This window comes from Babylonia areolata, chromosome 1 (assembly GCF_041734735.1).
Source record: "Babylonia areolata isolate BAREFJ2019XMU chromosome 1, ASM4173473v1, whole genome shotgun sequence".
In the NCBI taxonomy this organism is placed as follows: domain Eukaryota; kingdom Metazoa; phylum Mollusca; class Gastropoda; order Neogastropoda; family Buccinidae; genus Babylonia; species Babylonia areolata.
In genome coordinates this window covers 85,099,743-85,118,673 of record NC_134876.1, presented here as the reverse complement: position 1 = coordinate 85,118,673, position 18,931 = coordinate 85,099,743, and the positions used below count along the sequence as shown (strand labels likewise).

Genomic DNA, 18,931 nt, shown 5'->3' with positions numbered 1-18,931 from the left:
GGACGAGGAAGACCGTAATTCCTTTAAAAGAGTAAAAAAAATGTTCATGTGAAGACAGTCGTGATTGTGATGGATGAGTTAGAGACCATTGGTCACGGCTGGACGCCGTGCGTGCTGTGTACGTGTAACGAATGTTGATACATGGGTTCTTTTACGTGCGTTTTTCTTGTTGTTGATATAATGTGTTAGTTTGGGAGGTCATTAAAAAAGAAATCGATCTGAAATAATGAACTAATCTGAACTGGGCGATATGAAAGCTTGTTAATTACACGAGAAGCCGACAGTTGACGGACCAATCAGTGGCATGGTTTTTCCCCCGTCGCCCCTTGTTTTATTTTTAGAACAGTGTTACGACATTTGTTGGGGAAGAGAGCTCTGGTCACCTGTCCGCTGTCATGATTGGCTGGTTGTTCGATGTGTGGGTGATGTGTGTATGTGTGTGTGTGTGTGTGTACTTCGCTACGTTTGGCAGGTCGATTCTCTTGGTCCATCACCTTTGTCGAGTGATTCGCTTTGCCCGCTGGGTGAACTCGCCGTGTTCTGTCAGTCATCCTTCTTTCTTCAGTCCCGGAGGGGTAAAGGGTTTGGGGGTGAGGTGGGGGGATGCATTCATTGATTGGAATGAAAGGGAGAGAATGAGATGGCATGAGAGAGAGAGAGAGAGAATGTCTTGGGGGTAATTGTGCCGAGAATTCAGAAATGATTGCCTGAATGACGTGCCCGTTGCTCAGTTGATTGAGTGGTACATTTTGCATGAACGTCAGGGGATTGTGTATATAAAATATGGTGGGGTTTTATTTCAGTCTATTGTGTATAAATTTGTTCATTTATCTATTCCGTGGGGAAGTAGAATTCTGTGGAGAAGAGCCTATATCACCGCCGGAGATCACGAGTGATAAAAATAACAATCCGATTCATGTATTTACACATCAGTGTGGTATCCCGTTACCCAGACGAGACGGGTGGGTGGGTGGGGAGTGTGGTGTAATCTAACTGAGCGAGCGAGACAAACACGCGAGAACTCTGAACGCTACAAGTATTGACCAGTCGGTCAGTTGTACGTGTCCAACTACTACTACCATGTGTTATTTTCCACCCGGATGAGCCCTCACCGTTGCTGGCGGGTGTATATGTACCCCTCGTTGTTGACCCGACAGTGCGTGCTCAGTCCAAGCGGTCGAGGATTGGAGGGGGGGTAGAGGGGGACAGGGAGGGGGGTAGTGTGTGTGTGTGGGGGGGGGGGAGGAGTAATGTGGAAAAGCAATGGACGTTTTTTTTTTTTTTTTTTTTTTGGTTTGATCATTGTCTGGACGCTTCTGCCGACTGAGGATTTCACATCATTTATGTACTTCTTTTTAACAGCAGACATGGTGTATTGTGTGTAGGTTGTATTGATCAGCCCAAATGGTTCGAGACCTCTTGTACGTGAAAACTAAAACTAAAGTGATGGCTTTCACACCCTTAGAATGGTAGGTTCACTGAGCTGCAGTTTGTTCTTGAATTATACGAATTATAACAATGGTGTGAATGATTTGTGTGTGTGTGTGTGTGTGTGTGTGTGTGTGTGTGTACTCTCCGATGGGAGGTCTAGCGTGTATATGGAAGGAAATGAGGGGCGGTCGAAAAGTAAATGAATAAGTAGACAGAAAAATTACTAACATGTACGAAACCAACAAGCAAATAAACCCCGCATGAACCATAACTTCCGCTTCCCCCGTAACGGAATACCTGAACCGCTGCAAGCTAGCTACTCGAGCTAGATTAGTAGGATAGTCATCATCAGCACTCTCGGAAGCGATGCGGATAACGTGATAGCACGCTGACTGCTGCAACTTCAGGCACTTGTCGGCTTGCTTGAGACATACGCTCGCACAACCCACTGGGTCTGTGTGTGTGTGTGTGTGTGTGTGTGTGTGTATGTGTGTGTGTGTGTTTGCAGGCGTGGTAATAATATCGGAGTGTCGTGATAAAGTAATTGCCAGTCTCACCTGTTGGCGGATCCAACCGCCTTCATCGAGAAGTCGTTCAGGTTGTTGTCATACATAACCCCTGCGGGCTTTCTGTCGAAGTTTGGTTCTCATGACTCTTTAAGAGGGGCAACAGCTTGTGGGGAAACGGACAGTTTATGGTCTTCATGTAGTTATTTTTTCTCTTTTTTTCTTTTCTTTTTTTTTTGTACATAATTATCGCAATATCAGTGGCTTTGCGTTGGCAACAACAGCAAGTCGATTTCATGATGAAGTTTGATATTAGAGATATGTCGAGAAGTGTTGGAGTGAGTAAAGTAAAACCAATGCATTTAAAAAGTATTATTATTTAAATGGTATTTAAATGGTGTCCGAGTGTCATTTTTGTGCTGTATTAACGTTAAAGGCGCGGCAAATACACAAACTCTGAAGGGTGGGTTTTGCTACATTGACACCCAAAAAAAGCTTGTCTGTTCATTGAGGTCGTTTATCTGCCCTCTTAGATGTCACGTTCTCCTTCGCCGCCCACGTCCCGAGATCTTGATTTTGGATCGGATCCTCAAAGGCCGAAGTCTCTCTTCTTGCTTCAGTGTATAATTAGCTGGGATGGGATTGCTAGCGCTGTGGAGAGACTCAGTTTCAAGACTCTTATCATGACGCCGGGAGTCTAAAATTTCGCATGAATCGTTTTAGAAGGGATTTCCCGGGAATACATGCTTTTCAGTATGTTCCCGACAAAGGTTGTGTTAAGTCTCGATTCTTCCTTCCCTCAACGCCAACATTTGCTCGACTCGTTTGTTTGGAAGAGCTGAGTTTAAGGATATGCTTTTGTTCCTTTTCGGTCAAATTCATTGCCTCAGCGTTAGTCGTGTAATTTACAGCAAGCAGACAGTGATTGGTCCATTTTGTTGTTTGTAGCTGTGGTCAGTTTTGGTCGAAACTCGTGCTTTGATTAATTTGTCCCAAGGAGAGTGCTTTTGCCTCGTAGCGTAGCCGTAGTTGCTAGTTATTGTGCATGTATCACATAATTGTGTTTAACACGGATTTTTTCTTTCTTTCTTTAATTCCTCCGTGGAGCAACATCTTTCTGTTCCTTTCTTGCTTCAGATTCCTTCACACGTGCATGCGCTAAAAGCTTGCTGCACACGGGACCTCGGTTTATCGCATATCCCAAGAGATCCCCCACCCCCCACACCCCCCACCGCACCAACCTAGTGCCAAGAGTTATTTGAGGTTAAGGGAGGTGGGAAGAAAATGCTCTTTGCGAGGAAAGGAGCCCGACGCTTGTTGATGTTAGGTTGGCGCTCGAGTCGCAGTGCCTCCTCTCAATCCCATGTGTGATTATTGGTTTAATGAGTCGGAAATTAATAATGAAGGGGACCTCAGCCTCTCATGTGTTGGGACGTAGCAGCACGAATTTTGTCTTCCACAGCGTTGAAAGGGCTTCTTGCGTTCGGACGGGTTATTAACTGTGACTGATATTAACTGTGAACATGAACGGAAACTGTGAATCGAATTTGTGCAAGCGTTTTAGTTGTCGCTGTTATGTTTAGTTTTTCTTTTCTCCGAGGCATGCTAGGATTTTAGGACTTTGACCCTATAGGAGGGGTAAAAGAATCAACGTCTGTGGTAACTGACTCATTCAGCTGAGAGAGAAAGAGAGAGAGGGAGGCCGAGGGGGGAGAATAAAGCGAGGGGGAAGTGCATGAAATGTTTCAGCTATGTAGGTTTTTCTTTGTGTGGCGTTTCACAACATATTCCCGTTCTCCCTTCTTCCCCTTTCTACGTACCCCTCTCCCCAGCCCCACACCCTCTCTCTCTCTCTCTCTCTCTCTCTCTTTACCCTCCTGTGCCAAATCCAGGAATGTAGATCAGACATATTTGGCTGTCTGCCAGCGAAACATCATGTTGTGCCTCGAATCTCTCTCCCCTTGGAGCACCCACAGATTGTCTGACAAGGGGTTTCCGATGGAGAGAGGTGCCCCTCCCGCCCCCTTTCCCTACTCCCTCCCCCCACCACCCCCACCACCCTGTACTCGTGTGTGTGTGTGTGTGTGTGTGTGTTTTCCGCCTTTGTATGCTGCCGTTTTGCCACACATGTTTTTTTTGTTTTTTTTCTTTCCCCCTTTTCCCCTAGCTCCCTTGTCCGGTGTCGTCTGCGCGCGGTGTAAGGGAGTGTACTCTGTTTTTTCCTCTTTTCTCGTTTTGAGTCAGCAAGGCTGTTGTAGAGTTGTCTGCGATGTCTCAGTGGTGGTGGGTGACGCGTCCGCAAGGGGGTGGGTGGTCGCGATCACATGGCGTCTCTCTCTCTCTCTCTCTCAAATTCTTTTTTTTTGGGGGGGGGGGGTTGTTTTTTGGTTTGTTTTTTTTTTGGGGGGGGTTTTTTGTTTTGTTTTTGCTGTTTCGTGAACGTTGTACACTGGAGATTATACTTTGTTCATGCATGTCTAACCAGGAACAGATTGGAAGTAAGATGAGGCTTTGGCCTAAAATCTCCATCCTGGACGATTAACAGATCTAATGATCGATCCAACGACGCTCATACGTTTGAGGGTCGAGAGATGGGACAGGGCTGAGACTGCGTGGACACTCAAGAGAGTGTGATTGGGGGAAGGGGGGTGGGTGGGTGGTGGGTGCAGTAGGGGTGCTGTTATATCATTATCACGTGAACAATAGTCATGAATCAATCATGCCTTCGTGCACAGAGTAACAAAAATTTTGTTTTGGATGTGCATTGGGGGCGGTTGGTCACTATTTCTCTGTCTCTGTATTTTTGTGTGCCGCTGTGCACATCATCTATGTGTATGTAAAAAAAAAATGGATAAACATGATTGTGATTTGAAACACGCGTGCGTGTGCATGCATGGTCGCGCGCGTGCGCACACACACACACACACACACACACACACACACAGTGAAACGTGCCGCTGGTCATATACACATTTCACGTTTGCACTCACAAGCATAAATCATTAAATGTGTGCGTGAATATTATGCACATGTATCTACACATCCATGATTCAACCTGAATACAATGATTATATATATATATATATATATATATATGTGTGTGTGTGTGTGTGTGTGTGTTATGATATCCAGTTCAATTTATTTATTTTAGAATTATACGTTTAATATCATGTGTGTTTGTGTTTGTGAACAGGTTTGCTGGCCACATGGTCTGAGGACCTAGGACGCTCCTTATTGCTTCGCCATCAGAAGTCACGCCCCTCTTCGGACTTGAGCAAGAGTCCACCAGGGAACATGCATCCGCAGATGCAGAAAGCAATGCCTCCAGTGCACCCTGGGTGAGTGAATTTTAGTTAGTCTGAAAGAAATGTGAGTAATTATAAAAATTCCAGTGTGTTGTATTTTTGTTTTGTATTACTTTTTTGGTCACGACATATCACTGTCTGTGTGAAATTCGGGCTTTTCCCTGGGGTGCGCACATCACCACGCTTTTTTTTTTCTTCTTTTTTTTTGGGGGGGGGGGGGGGGGGGCGTGGGGGGGGGCAGGTCTGCAAGTACATCGTTTTACGCTATGTGGATATTCTGTTAACTTTGCCAGGGACAGTTAATGTTGCTGTTGCTGTTCTTTTTTGCGTGCTAAAGTGCATGCTGCACATGGGACCTCAGTTTATTGTCTCATCCAAAAAAAAAAGAGGGAAAGAGCATGTGTGATTGTGTGTGTGTACGCACGCGCTCACACACACACACACACACACACACACACACACACACACACACACATTCCAATACTACGCTAAAAAACACACAATTGTTCAAATTAGGAGACGCACTTCAAAGTTTGCACCAATTTAAACAGACCACATATAACAGTTTATGCTATAGTTTTATATCAAATTTAAATGGCTTAGGATCCATCAAACAACTAATGTATGTGACAGAGTTTCAGCATTCCTCGTTTTACGATTTTTTTAATTTATTTTTTTTATTTTTTTTATTTTTGTTTTTTAAATAAAATGTGATCTCGGGTTCCGAATAAAAGCCGGAATTTGCTAACGGTGGATATTCAGCTCTTTCTTTGCTACAGGTTTTTAAACCAGTTGTGTTAATTCGGCAGCTTTCAAGCTGTTACAAATCATTGAGAGCATGGTGGGTTATATTTGTGTGTGGTTTGTGAACAGCATGAATGTGATAGAATGTAAGAGATGTGTGTGTGTGTGTGTGTGTGTTGGGAGGGTTGGGGTGGGGATTCATTTTACCTGCATGTCTTGTTAATGTGCATCATGCATGTACGCATGTACGCAACCACAGATAGAGAGAAAGAGAGAGGGGCAAAGAGAAAGAGACTCTCTCATCATGGTACGCAGCCCATACATTGTAACACACTATTGATTAAGCAGGAAGCTGCTGGCTTGTGCCGGGGCTTATGTAACTGCATGGAGCAGGTTGAATGAAGTATAGATGTATGTTTTGTGTACACTCTCCTGCCCAGTGCGTGCGTTGAGGCGTATTGAGCGACTCGTGCCTCGTCTGCCTGTCGCTCTCACCAGCTTGCTCATGTATGATGATTATGACGGATTCTATGTTTGTCGGTGAACAGTCAACTGAGCTGTTGCAGCAGTAATTGACACAATGTATTCATAATGGATACATACGCACGCAGAGAGAGAGAAAGAGAGAGAGAGAGAGAGAGACAGAGACAGAGACAGAGTGTGTGTGTGTGTTTCTGTGATAGCGCATATTAATTTGTTACATATTATACAGAATAAGACTAAGGAAATTCTACTCATTGTAAGATACGTATATATATGATGTATTGTGTCGTTCGTTTCGGAATCTGTTCTTTCTTATGAATGAAAATGTGTGATTATCAACTTTATGGTTAAGTGGGTGATAATAAACTTTGTTCGTTCTTTAGTTTAACGTCTTTTTACTGTAAGTGATGATAAACTTTATGGTTAAGTGGGTGATAATTAATCAACTTTATGGTTAAGTGGGTGATAATCAACTTTATGGTTAAGTGGCAGCATGGGTTAATCTGATGATTGACAAAGTGGGGGTATAAGGTATAATGTTGTCAACTGAAGGTTGGTCTGGGGGGTGGAGGGTGTTAACGCTTGACTCCTCCCCAACTCCCTATACCCATGTTTTATTTCTGTACTTTTTTTTGTGATACATTTAATGGATTCAGAAACAGCAATGTATGTATTGTTGAAACAATAGCTAGCAGTTCATTGATCACAGCCGATCAGATTGTGATGCATTATTATTTTTGTTATTATTATTATTTATTATTATTAATATTATTATTGTTATTGTTGCTGTTGTTATCACTATGCCCATGGACATCCTCTCGTCAAGCAGTCTGGCTGTTTAGTGATTTTGGGGGTTGACAAAACACAACAGCAGAACAGAGATAATACGAGAGAAAGAAGGATGGGTAATAAATATTGTGTGCGTTATGCCTGGAGGCGGCAATTTAATGTTTCACACACACACACACACACCCCTCCTCCCCCCGCCCGCCCTCCCAACCCCCCAGTTCGCAACCCCCATCCCCCGTTTTATTTTATTTTCCTTCTGTTCTTTCTTGTTGTGAACAACTGTGCAAAAAACGGCCCGCGGGTATGTCATGCCGCTAATATCTAATAAAGACTCCGTCCAGTCACGTGTGCCGCATGGCTTTCACAGAGTAGTGATTCTCCCCCCCCCCCCCCCTTCCCCCTTCCCCTCCAACACACACACACACACACACACACACACACACACACACACACACACACACACCTATTCCCATGCCACCACCGAAAATAATCTCTAGTCTTCCGCCACCACACACACACACACACACACACACACACACACACACGAGTGCTGTTAAAGTAACTGCAACCGACCCAACACTGTGTGTGTGTGTGTGTGTGTGTGTGTGTGAGCGTGTGGTGTATGCGTTCGCAAGGGACATGAGCAGAACAGGCAAGGTACGTCACCTCCAGACAACAACAAACACTGCCACCACCACCAACCTGCCTATCTACCTATCTACCTGCCTAATAAGCTACCCCAACAATCCTGATCGCGTAGGTTATTATTGACGTATCGTCGTCATACACCTGTTCAGTTGTAAAAAGAAAAAAAAGAAAAAAGAAAAAAAAGAGGGAGGGGGTAGTATTGGGAGGGATTGGGGAGGAGGAGGAGGAGGATTTGACGGGACAACAACCGCTTCCCTTGCAGCCTCCCCCAATCCCCACCCCCTCCTCTTCCTCCCTCCCTCAACCCCCCCCTCCCCCCTTTCCTCCCTCCTCCTCCCTCCTCATCCCATCTCGGGGCGGGCTGCTGGCAGATGTCGCGCGTTGGGTGACAGACGGAGCGAAAGAGCGGAGAGCTGAGAACAGCAAAATTTGCGCAGAGAACAATTGATTTCTAACGGGACCTGTCCACGGGCGCGCCACACGGCTGGTGGTGGTGGTGGTGATGGTTGTGGTGGTGGTTGGTTGGTTGGTTTTGAGTTTGGAGCGTGGGGTGGGGGTGGTAGAGGGATGAGGGTGTTTTGGGTGAAGGGGGGTAGTAGGGGGAGGCAAGAGGTGGATTAGTGAGATGGAACACAAGTTTCGTTTGGTGAGAGAGAGAGAGAGAGAGAGAGAGAGAGAGAGACACAGACCGCGGACGAGGGGATGGGGAGGGCGCTGGAAGAATTTGGAGAGTTAGTTGGGAGGGAGGAGGGTGGGGTGGGAGAGAGAGCGGCGATGAGGTGATTCATCATCATGGATGAGAGAATACAGGATGAGAAACAAAATATATTTTGGGGCAGTTCAGTTATTGTTCTGGTTGAAAGATTCGGTGAAAAGACGCGACAGTAACACGATGAAAGTGTTTCTGTGGATAATATTAGCTCTTAAAGATGTCGTATTTGTGAAAAAAAATCTGTGTAAGCCTGCATAGACTGTTTCTGGCTATGTCCCTTTCGCTCCCTATCCTCTCCTAAGAAATGAGAGGGGCAGAGGAACGTAGGAATGCAAAGTGGATAGAGGGCAGATAGGGGCGGGGTTGAGGGGTGGGGCGTTCATTAAAATACTGGGTGGATAGGTATGCTGACCTAAGTCAAACATAAGTGGATGAGGAATTAGTCCCTTTATATCGGATGAATGGATGAGAATAGATTAATCCCCTTATATCGGATGAATAGATGAGAATAGAAACGTATGCTTGTTCTGGATGCAGGGCACAGATCCAAAAGATCGTTACCACAACGACCATTTTTCTTCGAAACGCGGTGGCCCAGACTTGTGTCGGTTCCGGCTCGGTCAGGAGATAGGAAGGCGTGACGTGGGGGAGGGAGGGGGGACGTTTGAGAGGATGGCATCATCGCCACCTCCTCCACCACCACCACCACCGCCACCAGCACACAGTCTTTTCTTCCTTCATCCCTTCCTCCTTCTCCCCCACCCCCTCCTTGCGTCCGATCTTGACAAACCAAGCCAGCGAAATCAATCAGCGAAATGATCGAATTACCAGGCTAGGGCTGTTTAACAACTTAATTGGTGCGCAAAGCTAGCAGTGTCGGAGGACGAGAAATATTAGGGGTTGCTGGTGGACGTCAGCGCGCTCTCCTCTCTCTGTCTCTCTCTGTCCACAACCGCTTAGAGAGAGAGATGAGGTGGTGGTGGTGGTGGTGGTTGTGATGGTAATACACGTCGTCGTCGTCTTCCGACGCCGTTGTCAGGACACTGGTGGAGGTGGGGTCGGCGGGAGGTGGGAGAGGGGGGGTGTGGGGGGGGGGTGAAGAGGGAGAGAGGGATGGTGGTGGAGATGGTTGGAAAGGATGAAGGTCGGATGGAAGACGAGAGAGAGAGAGAGAGAGAGACAACAAGCTGTTATGATCACCCACTGCTTTGAACAGACGAACTGGGGGTGCGAGGGAAACTAGAGGTGGGGGGATGAAGAAAAGGGAAGGGTGGTAATGGTGGTGGCTGCTGGCTTGTGGATACATGTGTGTGGGGGTGGGGGGGGCAGGCGATGATGGTATAGGAGGGGGGAATTGTCGGTGTGGGAACGGGGGGGGGGGGGGGGGGGAGGGGGGGGGGGGGTAGAGGGGCGTGATCGATTGCTGCAAAGAGTGGCGAGGCTGTGTGTGAGAGCTGGGGAACGTATTAATAAACTACCAGGCCGTGTAACGCGCGCGGGAGGTTTGTGAGTGGCGTGGATATAATTATTTGACTTCATTGATCTGATCTGGTGGCTGAAATGTCACGAGGAGATAGACAGACAGACAGCCAGCCCCGAAGAGCTATAGCTTCCAACCATATACACACACAATAGCTAGCTAGCTAGCATAGGGCCAAAACAAAACCTGCTGTATTGGGAAAGTTCGATCTGCGCGTCAAAGTGGGTTTTTCATTCCATTTCTTTTTTTCTTTTCTTTTTTTCTTTTTATTTTTTACTGCCCATGTTTGTGTGTGTTAGAAGTGCGTAGTTGAAAAACGCCATCAACTCATTAGTTAAAAGGGGGCGGGGGATAGAGAAGGAGGGGGGTGGGGGGGTTAAAAGAAAGAGGAAGGTGGGATGAGGTGGGGGCGGGACACACAGAAATGGTGGGGGTGTCATTTAGGTGAATCAACATTGCTCTCTTCTTGTACTTTTTTTTTGTCAGACTGATTTTTGTTCGATCGGTATCTTTTTTTTTTTTTCTTTGATTGGGAGAGAGATAGGGGGATTGGAAGTGGCGAGAGAGAGAGAGAGAGAGAGAGAGAGATAAGCAGCTGATTGATTTTGTCTGGACGTGGCAAGCAACGAATGCTTCAATGCTTCAAGAGCTAGCTGGCTTCATAAAGCTAAAAGGACTCCGGCAAATCGGCATGGTCTTTGCGGGCGAACCCACGCAAACATCTTTGATTGATCAGCAAAGAGTTTGAAAGAAAGAAAAAAGAAAAAGAAAGAAAAAAAAAGAAGAAGAAGAAGGAAGAATAAGTGGGTGTCGTTAACTAAAACCAGAACGCCACCATAATGTAATGAAGGTTGGGATCTGGTTTTGCGAAGAACTGAGAGAAGATTGTGTTATTTCCAGAGCGGAAAGGGGAGGGGGGTTGGGGGGGGGGGGGAAATACCGTTTCTGAAGGGGCTTGTGTTGCTGAGAGAAAACAATTGAAAATAACATTGTCAGTGCCCTTTTACATAAACCCGAAGAAAACACATTCGGTCGGTCGTTCCTCAGTATTGATTCCATTGTCTGAGGGACAAATTTCGACATCTTCATCATTATCATATTGAGGGTAAACGATTTACCATATTAACTGTTTGTATAAGTTCCTTTGTTTGAAAACAAACAAACAAACCCGCATTCACAAAAGCCACTCCAAGGGAAGCAAAATCTCATTCTAATTATTTAAGGGGACGGATCGGCAATCGGACATTGTCATACGATGGTGTCCGTTACCCTGTTGCGACCTACTTTCAGTTTCAGTTTCAGTTCCCGAAGGAGGCGTCACTGCGTTCGGATAAATCCATGTTCGCTGCACCACTTCTGCTAGGCAGGTGCCTGACCAGCAGTATGCATGCCACCATTGACCGTCTAATCATTGTGGTACCCACTATTTAAGTCCGTGGCGATAATCGGGTTCCTCGGATGAGTTTATCCTTGCTGTTGTCTTGTTTTTCTTTCCTTTGGTTTAAATAATCTTTAATTATTCAACAATACACATGATTACAATGCAATGAATAACAAAAGAGCATCAACAAGCTTAAAGCTTATACTGTGCTCACAACGTTGCACTTCAATTTTATCATGACGGCTGATGAACCATATTATGACTTGTATCAAATAACATTCATAAACAGTAAGTAATGAAATAATGAAATAAAACAAATGAACAAACAGTACATAATATAGTAAAATAATGCTAATATCAATATTAACATGAGATTAAATTTATTATCACCTTTCCCTTTATTTCCTTTCCTTTCTTTTCCTCCCGCGCCCCCTCCCCCCCTTCTCTCGCTCTCTCTGAAGTGGTCGACAAGGACTTTCTTCTATAACGTTCAACGAGTGCTTGCACATGTCTGATCGCCCCACCCCCACCCCCCAGTCCCCTCCCGCATACCTCCCCCCCCCCCCCCCCCCCCCCCCCCCCGTTGCTTTGGTGTATGTTACATCGTGTATTAATGTGTTTCTTTCACGTACTCACTCCCTTTCAGTAGAATCGCCCACTGCGTATACATGCGTATATGTACAAGTGTGTGTATATGTGTGTGTGTGTGTGTGTGGAGGGGAGTGGGGGTGGGGGGACCGGAGGGGTATGTAGGAGAGGTGTGTGCGTGAGCGCGCGCGCGCGCGCGCGCGTGGGCCTAGTTTCTTTGTTGTTGATGATGTTGATGTCCGGTGTGGTGTGGCGTATATGGATTTGTCCGACTGCGGTGACGCCTCTTTTTGAGTAACTGAACTGATGTTATTCGCGACTCGTGCTGTGTGGTATCGTATTCAGCCTGCGTCACGTCACGCTGCACTGTCGGTCGTATGGACAGCGCCTCACACTGTATTGATCCCTGTGCGTGATGTCTCAGGCCGGCATCTCATTGTTTTGCAGTTGACTTAACTCTCTCCACACGAACGGCGAAAGAGACGACGTTAACAGCGTTTCACCCCAATTACCATCATCAAAATATTGCAAGCGGAACGCTCTTATACTGAAGACGTGAATGTTGACAAAGAATACCACAATTCTGACGACGGAAGCTAAAGGTTGGGTCATTCAGACACCCACTGGACATCCGAGGGGTCTGTGTAGAGGAGAAGAGAGGACTGGCCGTACTGAGTGAGTTAATGTGTACCTTGTAAAGAAAAAGTGTACCACATAAAGAAAAAGTGAAGTGGGGTTTTTTTCAGCTTTTTTTTTTTCTTAACCCCTCTCGTCTATGTTGTAAATGTTGATACAAAATTGTATTTCCCTCATAATTATTATGCTTCATGGCCAAACGTGTGGATAATTCTACCCCCCCCCCCCTCCTCCTCGTTCCCTCCCTCAGTCTCTCTCAGCGCATACAACCTCTCTCTCTCTCTCTCTCTCTCTCTCGTTCATGCATTCATTCATTCATTCATCCATCGATTCAGTCACATTGATCCAGACATGATAAATATGTCGGCAGACAACTGTCAGTAAAACCGCTACAATTTCAGAATCGCAAAAAATAGCAACTGCGGTAATAGGAGCATGCCATGCTTCATGACGCCTAAGGATAAACGCACCTGTACTCATTGTGCACTGCTTGTAAGCAGGCAAAGATCGCGCGAACACGTGATGAAGTATCGATTGAGTGAGTATACGGACTGAGCTTTTCCAGATTCCGGTTCGATTGCGAAGGGGGGCGGGGGGGGGGGGGGGGGGGGGGATAGGGGGGATAGGGGTAGAGGGGAGTAGGGGGTTGGGGGTGGGGGGTTATAGTAAATGTCAAGAAGTGAGAACGCGCAAGCTTTTCTATTGCAACAACGGTTTAGGGTTCTGGGGAGGTGGGAAGGGGGTGTGGGGGGAGAGTCTGTCATGTTGACAACCTCCACTCTCCCCCCCCCCCCCACTCCCCCGCCCTCCTTTTCCTCACCCGACCCCCTCCTCCCCACCCCTTTAATTTTTTGGTTTGGCAAAAGACGGGGTAGAGCCAAAGGGGAAATGGAGAATGAGTATAGAAAGAGTTGGGTTTTTGTTTGTTTGTTTGTTTGTTGTTGTTGTTGTTTTTAATAACAATCAAGGATAAAAGGAAAGAAAAAAACAACAGTACAGACATGATTGCAGAAAAACAACTGTTGTATGAAAAAAGAAGAAGAAAAGATGTGAATGTGAGCTGACAATTATTTTAGATATTACAGGTGTGGCAGTGAAGGGGTTAGAGTTTTTTTGTTTTTTTTTTATTTATTTAATAATGTTGTTTATGTGAATGGATTGAGAGAACAAAGTAAAAGTTTTTGAATGACGAGACAGAGAAGAGTGAAGGTGAGGAGTGGAATGGGCCGCAGGGATGACTGTTATGTAATGCACACGGTACTAAAAGACTTACGAGCCATCGAAACATGACTGCTAGATCTGATGTTTAAAAAATACCTGGCAGGTTTCAACAGCTGCTGCAAGAATACCCTTATTATTTCGTCAGGTACCCTCATTTTTTTTTTTTTTTTTTCCGGGCCCAACCCAGAGCACTCGAGCCGTTGCACTGAAGATGCTTCCGATACGTAAAGTCTTGTGATGTTTAGAACCTGCACGTGTTTGTTGTGTATTCACGGATTATTGTACCTGGGTTTTACAGAGCTGGGAGTGTGGTCCTCGGTGAACTTGACTGCACGCTGTTTAAGTTGTGTGAGACAGGTTAGTTCGCCGATTTCAAGAAACATGATCATATTTCCTCCTTACTCCTTTTCCTTTACTACCCCCCCCCCCCCCCGACACCCCCCCTCTCTCTCTCTCTCTCTCTTTCTCTCTCAGTTATGAAATGTTGTTTCCATGATGTTGGTCCCTTCCCCCTTTATTTTCGGTATTTTGTGTGTCTCAAATTATGTTTGTACCACCTTTGCAAACAGGCCAGTGGCCTTGCAGAAAAAAAACATTTCCGAGTTCTCTCTCTCTCTCTCTCTCTCTGGTGTTTGTCTGTTTCTGTGTGTGTCTTTGTGATAAAAGAAGAAGAAAACATGTTTGAGTGGTTGGTCAATCAACTCCGTGTTCTGCGGTTAAGAAATGGTACAAACTTTGGGCTACTAGCAAGATCGACGCAATTTTTTTTGAGGGGTGGTCTTGTTTGTTTACCACAGCCAATACGCCAGATCATTGCTAGCCATGACCATGATCATTATCGTTGTTAATATAAGTTTAATAGTAATACCAGCCGCCGTGGTGAAGTGGTTAGCGTCGCGGACTGACGGCTGGGAGGACGCGGGTTCGAATCCCAGCGGAGGTGGGTTTTTCGGCCCGTGGCCGGCTCCTACCCAGAGTTGAGTGTGCTGTGGGCTTAAATGGGGAGACTGGGACCACACAGTCGAGTGTCATCCACTTCAAGGATGCGTCTTTGGGTGTGTTGCTCTAATTACCTGACCAACACTGCAAGTGTCTGTATCTCTCGGGCCTGGTTAACGCCGGGATATCATTATGACAGGAAGCGTAGAGTACAGCCTTGTCACGCAGTCCCAAACCAAAATGGACCTCCATAGCAACATCGTCATCATCATCGTCATCCTCCTTCTCCTTCATCGTCATCAATATAAACAAAATAGTCTCAAAGTCTGTGGCATTTCATGCCCTGCTCTCATGGTGACCTCAGTTTCGATGCCCCTCCACTTCCGTGCTTGGGGTGAGTCCTGTCAATGTCGTCAGTGTCGGCAGGATCATGGGGGGGCTGTTGTTTGAGGGACGTGGTGGCGGTCTCCACTCTGGGAGAGACGCTCACTCAGTCTGGCTCCGCGACTAACCATTATTGTCGTTAGTAGGGGGCTTAGTAGGTGGTGTCCTAAGTACCTTAAATCAGAACAGGCACCACTGAACACCACCGAAGTGACTCAGCAGCAGTGCAGGGTCTCCTCTGGTGTGTGGCCTCCGGGCGACCTAACATCGATGGTTCCCTGTGGACTGCCGACGCTGGAACTGCGACGGACGAACCCGGGTGTGGCCGTGTATGGGGGAATCTAAATGAGCGGCGTGGGAGTAATGCCACTGAAATGGTGCAGATGATGGGGCAGCAAAAAAAAAAAAAAAAAAGTTTAATAGTAATTGTATGTAGTAATAAGTTTGTGGATACTTAAAAGTATATATTAAATTTGTTGATTACGTTTTTGTGTTTGTGTGAATATGACGTGTTCGGTTGAAGTTTAAGGAACCTTGTTTTTACTTATGTTATAATCACAGTGGGTTAACATGTAACACATACTTTTTGTATTAACTCATTTTTTTTTTTTTAGAATTATTTTTATTTTTATTTTGTTATAAAAACAACACTCCTTCCAGGAATTAGGAGAGGTTCAAGGGATAAGTTTATTCCTTTCCTTTCAAAATATCCATCCCATCCTGGAGAATCCCGCCGCAAAATTACTGCTATCAAATGGGCTGCTGTTTTCTCTGTGTGTGTACGCGCGCGCGCGTGTGTGTGTGTGTGTGTGCGCGCGCGCGCGCGCGCGTGCCTTGATCTTCACTGCAAGCAGCAGCTTTTTTGACAAACGGAGATTGGAGGCGAGGAGGCATTGTTTGCCTTGTTTTCAGCAAAGCAGTCAGATAGTGGGAGAGCGTACCTTTGGCCCTGTTCGCCGCACAAAGCGCCCTGCACCTCGACACTTTTTTCTTCTTCTGTCTTTTCTTTCTTTTATAAGCGTTAATTTTAGCCAAACTCGCTCACCCCGTCGAGACTCCTCACGTACAGGCGCTTGAATGCTTCGCGAGGTGGGGAAATAATCTCTCTCTCTCTCTCTCTCTCTCTGTCTCACTGTGTGTGTGTGTGGCGCGTTTCATCGACCTCAGTAGCTTCGCTTGGCGTGCTAACAGTCTTTGTGTTTCTGTCCGTCTGTCTGCCTCTCCCTCTCTCTCTCTCCCCAACTCGAACATCCAACGTATGTGTCTGCCAGCCCCCCTCCTATCTCTCTCTGTCTCTCTCTCTATACTATCCATCTTCCCTTCCCACCCGTACCTCCTACCTGACCTCTGACCTCCTACTGTGTACTCTCTAGTTCGTGAAGAATTCATCAACAGGAGCCGACACACAATACAGAACATATTTTAAATGTCACGCTGGAGAAATGGAAGTGTTGTGTATATGAAGATACGAAGCAGCACAAGGAAAGAAAAAGAAAAAATAAGTAGATAAAAAAAGCATCGAGTGCTTCGTTAGTCTGTATGCATTATATTTTTTTTCAAAAAATTCTGATAAACAATCTTCAGTTTAACCAGAGTTTTCTCTACATTGTGGTGACTGACTACCTTCTGAAGGGTGAAGGGTTTGCTGTCCCTCCTCACCCCTTCTCGCCCCCCCCCCCCCCCCCCCCCCCCCCCCCACACACACACACACCTTTTTATTTTTTAAATTTTTTTTAATGATATTTATTATCCACATCCCCCACATTTGTAGCCATCACTTTGCCGCTGACGAGGGAAACAAGTTGGCCATGATTCCACCAAGTATCTTGTTGTGACGCCCCGGAGTTGGTGAGGAGATAGGGCTTCCCACCAGCCGTATCCCGTGCCATTATTATCGACCTATTTTAGTTGTTATCTCTTGTACCTGTGCTTGCTTGGCAGTTGGTGTCGGGTCGGCGTACATACAAGCCACCACGGAGATTCTCCTGCGCCAACCCTGTTGTGCCCCCCCCCCCCCCCTCTCTCTCTTTCCCGGCGCTAGCTAGCTGGCGCTCACGTCGCCACTCGTGCTCTCCCAGTATTCCTTGATGGAGAGTGTCCGGCGAGTCAGATTTGAGACGCCGTGAAATAATGTCTCTCTCTCTCTTTCTCTCTCGTTAAAAGCTAGTGATACAACATGGCTTTATTTGCAGGTAAACCTCCTGTTTGTGGTACACTTTCTCTTTTGTAAACAGTTCCTGTTCATGGTTGGGGTAGTTTTTGGCAGCATCCAAGGAAGGGGATCCTCTGGAAACGTGCACAAACTCGAGAACAGTCTGATAGATAAATTTTGTCTGTGCATGAGTTTTTGTGTCTGGGCAAGGAACATAATCATGGAGAAAGGGGGAGAGTCCAAGTTTCGTTATCCCAGTTTGTTGAAATTTCTCACTACTGTGTGGACAAGCGCGGTGGACAAGCGCGGTCAGTCTCAGTGCCACGTCACCGCCCAGTACAGGTGGAAGAAGCGTCAAACAGTGGTGTAAACACGCCTGTGGCTCTCTATCTTGACACACGGTTACAGCCGCAAGAAGTGGGTCAGTCACCACTGATAAGATGATGGCGCTCGTTCAGTTCATGATACCAGCTTTGTATAGATCAGCGATCCAAAGCAAGCAGTTGTCAGAACTGGCGAACAAGCGCAGAAGCTTCTCTTTAGTCGGGCTTTCTCCAGTGTAGGTATAGTTCCATGCTTGTCGTCAAAACCAATTCATGCATTCATTCGCTTCCTTTGTTTTGTTTTTGGAATTCATAGCCGGTCAGTGAAACCAGGAATACTTATTGATAGGCCAGAGTTCACTCAGTGAAATAAAAAAGTATAAAAGTATTACCAATTTAGCCTATCACAAAGCAGTCACACACACACACACACACACACACACACACACACACAGAGCGAGAGAGAGGGGGAGGATAACTGTTAAAAAGAAGATTGACGTGGTCAAAATTAACTGTTAAAAGAGGATTGGCGTGATCAAAATAATTTTATTTCGTGGCGATTGTCAGCTTTTTAAAGCGTCTGCTGCGCCTGTTTTTCACAGTTCAACGAACCTGTGTGCTGCACAGCCCATTTTATTTCGCTCTTTGCTCCTGCGGGCACGATTCCCCCACTTCCCCGGCCTCCCTCCAGTGGGCCTCCTCCTCCTCCACCCCAATCCCTACCCCCTCCCTTCCCTCCACGTAACCCACCTACTTCGTGTCCGCAGCTCGCACACCTTTGCGGAAGATGGCGGCAATCATGTGACCAGCTAAACACTTGCTCCACGCAGGCAAACGAACGCTCGTGTACAGGCGCTTGACTTCAGTTAGCACTTGGGGAAGACTGAAGGGGGTGAAATCAACCACAAACGGTTGCTGTCGTAGTGATGAAGTTATCAGTGGATGTTAATCATGATTTATTGTTTAAAAAAAAAAGATGAAGAGAGAAATGACATTTTTTGCAACTGCGCGGCAATTTAAACGCATGCCTACCCTATTCATCTTTGAAATTGGTGTATTTATCACCAGATCGTACATTCCAATTGTAATTCGTGATTGGGAAAGTAATCGGATGGGATATTATCCTAGGTATTGGTTTTCTTCAGTGGAACAGAAGCTTTATTTGAACTATACATGCAGAATTCGAGAGAACTTACCTGAAATAAACAG

At 46.1% G+C, this 18,931-nt stretch overlaps 1 protein-coding gene across 1 annotated transcript in view; it reads left to right on the top strand.

Moving 5' to 3' along the window:
• Window positions 1-18,931, top strand: part of LOC143293932 (zinc finger MIZ domain-containing protein 1-like) — a 74,441-nt gene that overhangs the window by 22,651 nt on the left and 32,859 nt on the right. The window contains exon 2 of the mRNA XM_076605323.1: window positions 5,131-5,275. Coding sequence (XP_076461438.1) covers window positions 5,232-5,275 — 44 coding nt within the window. The 5' untranslated portion in view covers window positions 5,131-5,231. The remainder of the gene's footprint in view (window positions 1-5,130; window positions 5,276-18,931) is intronic.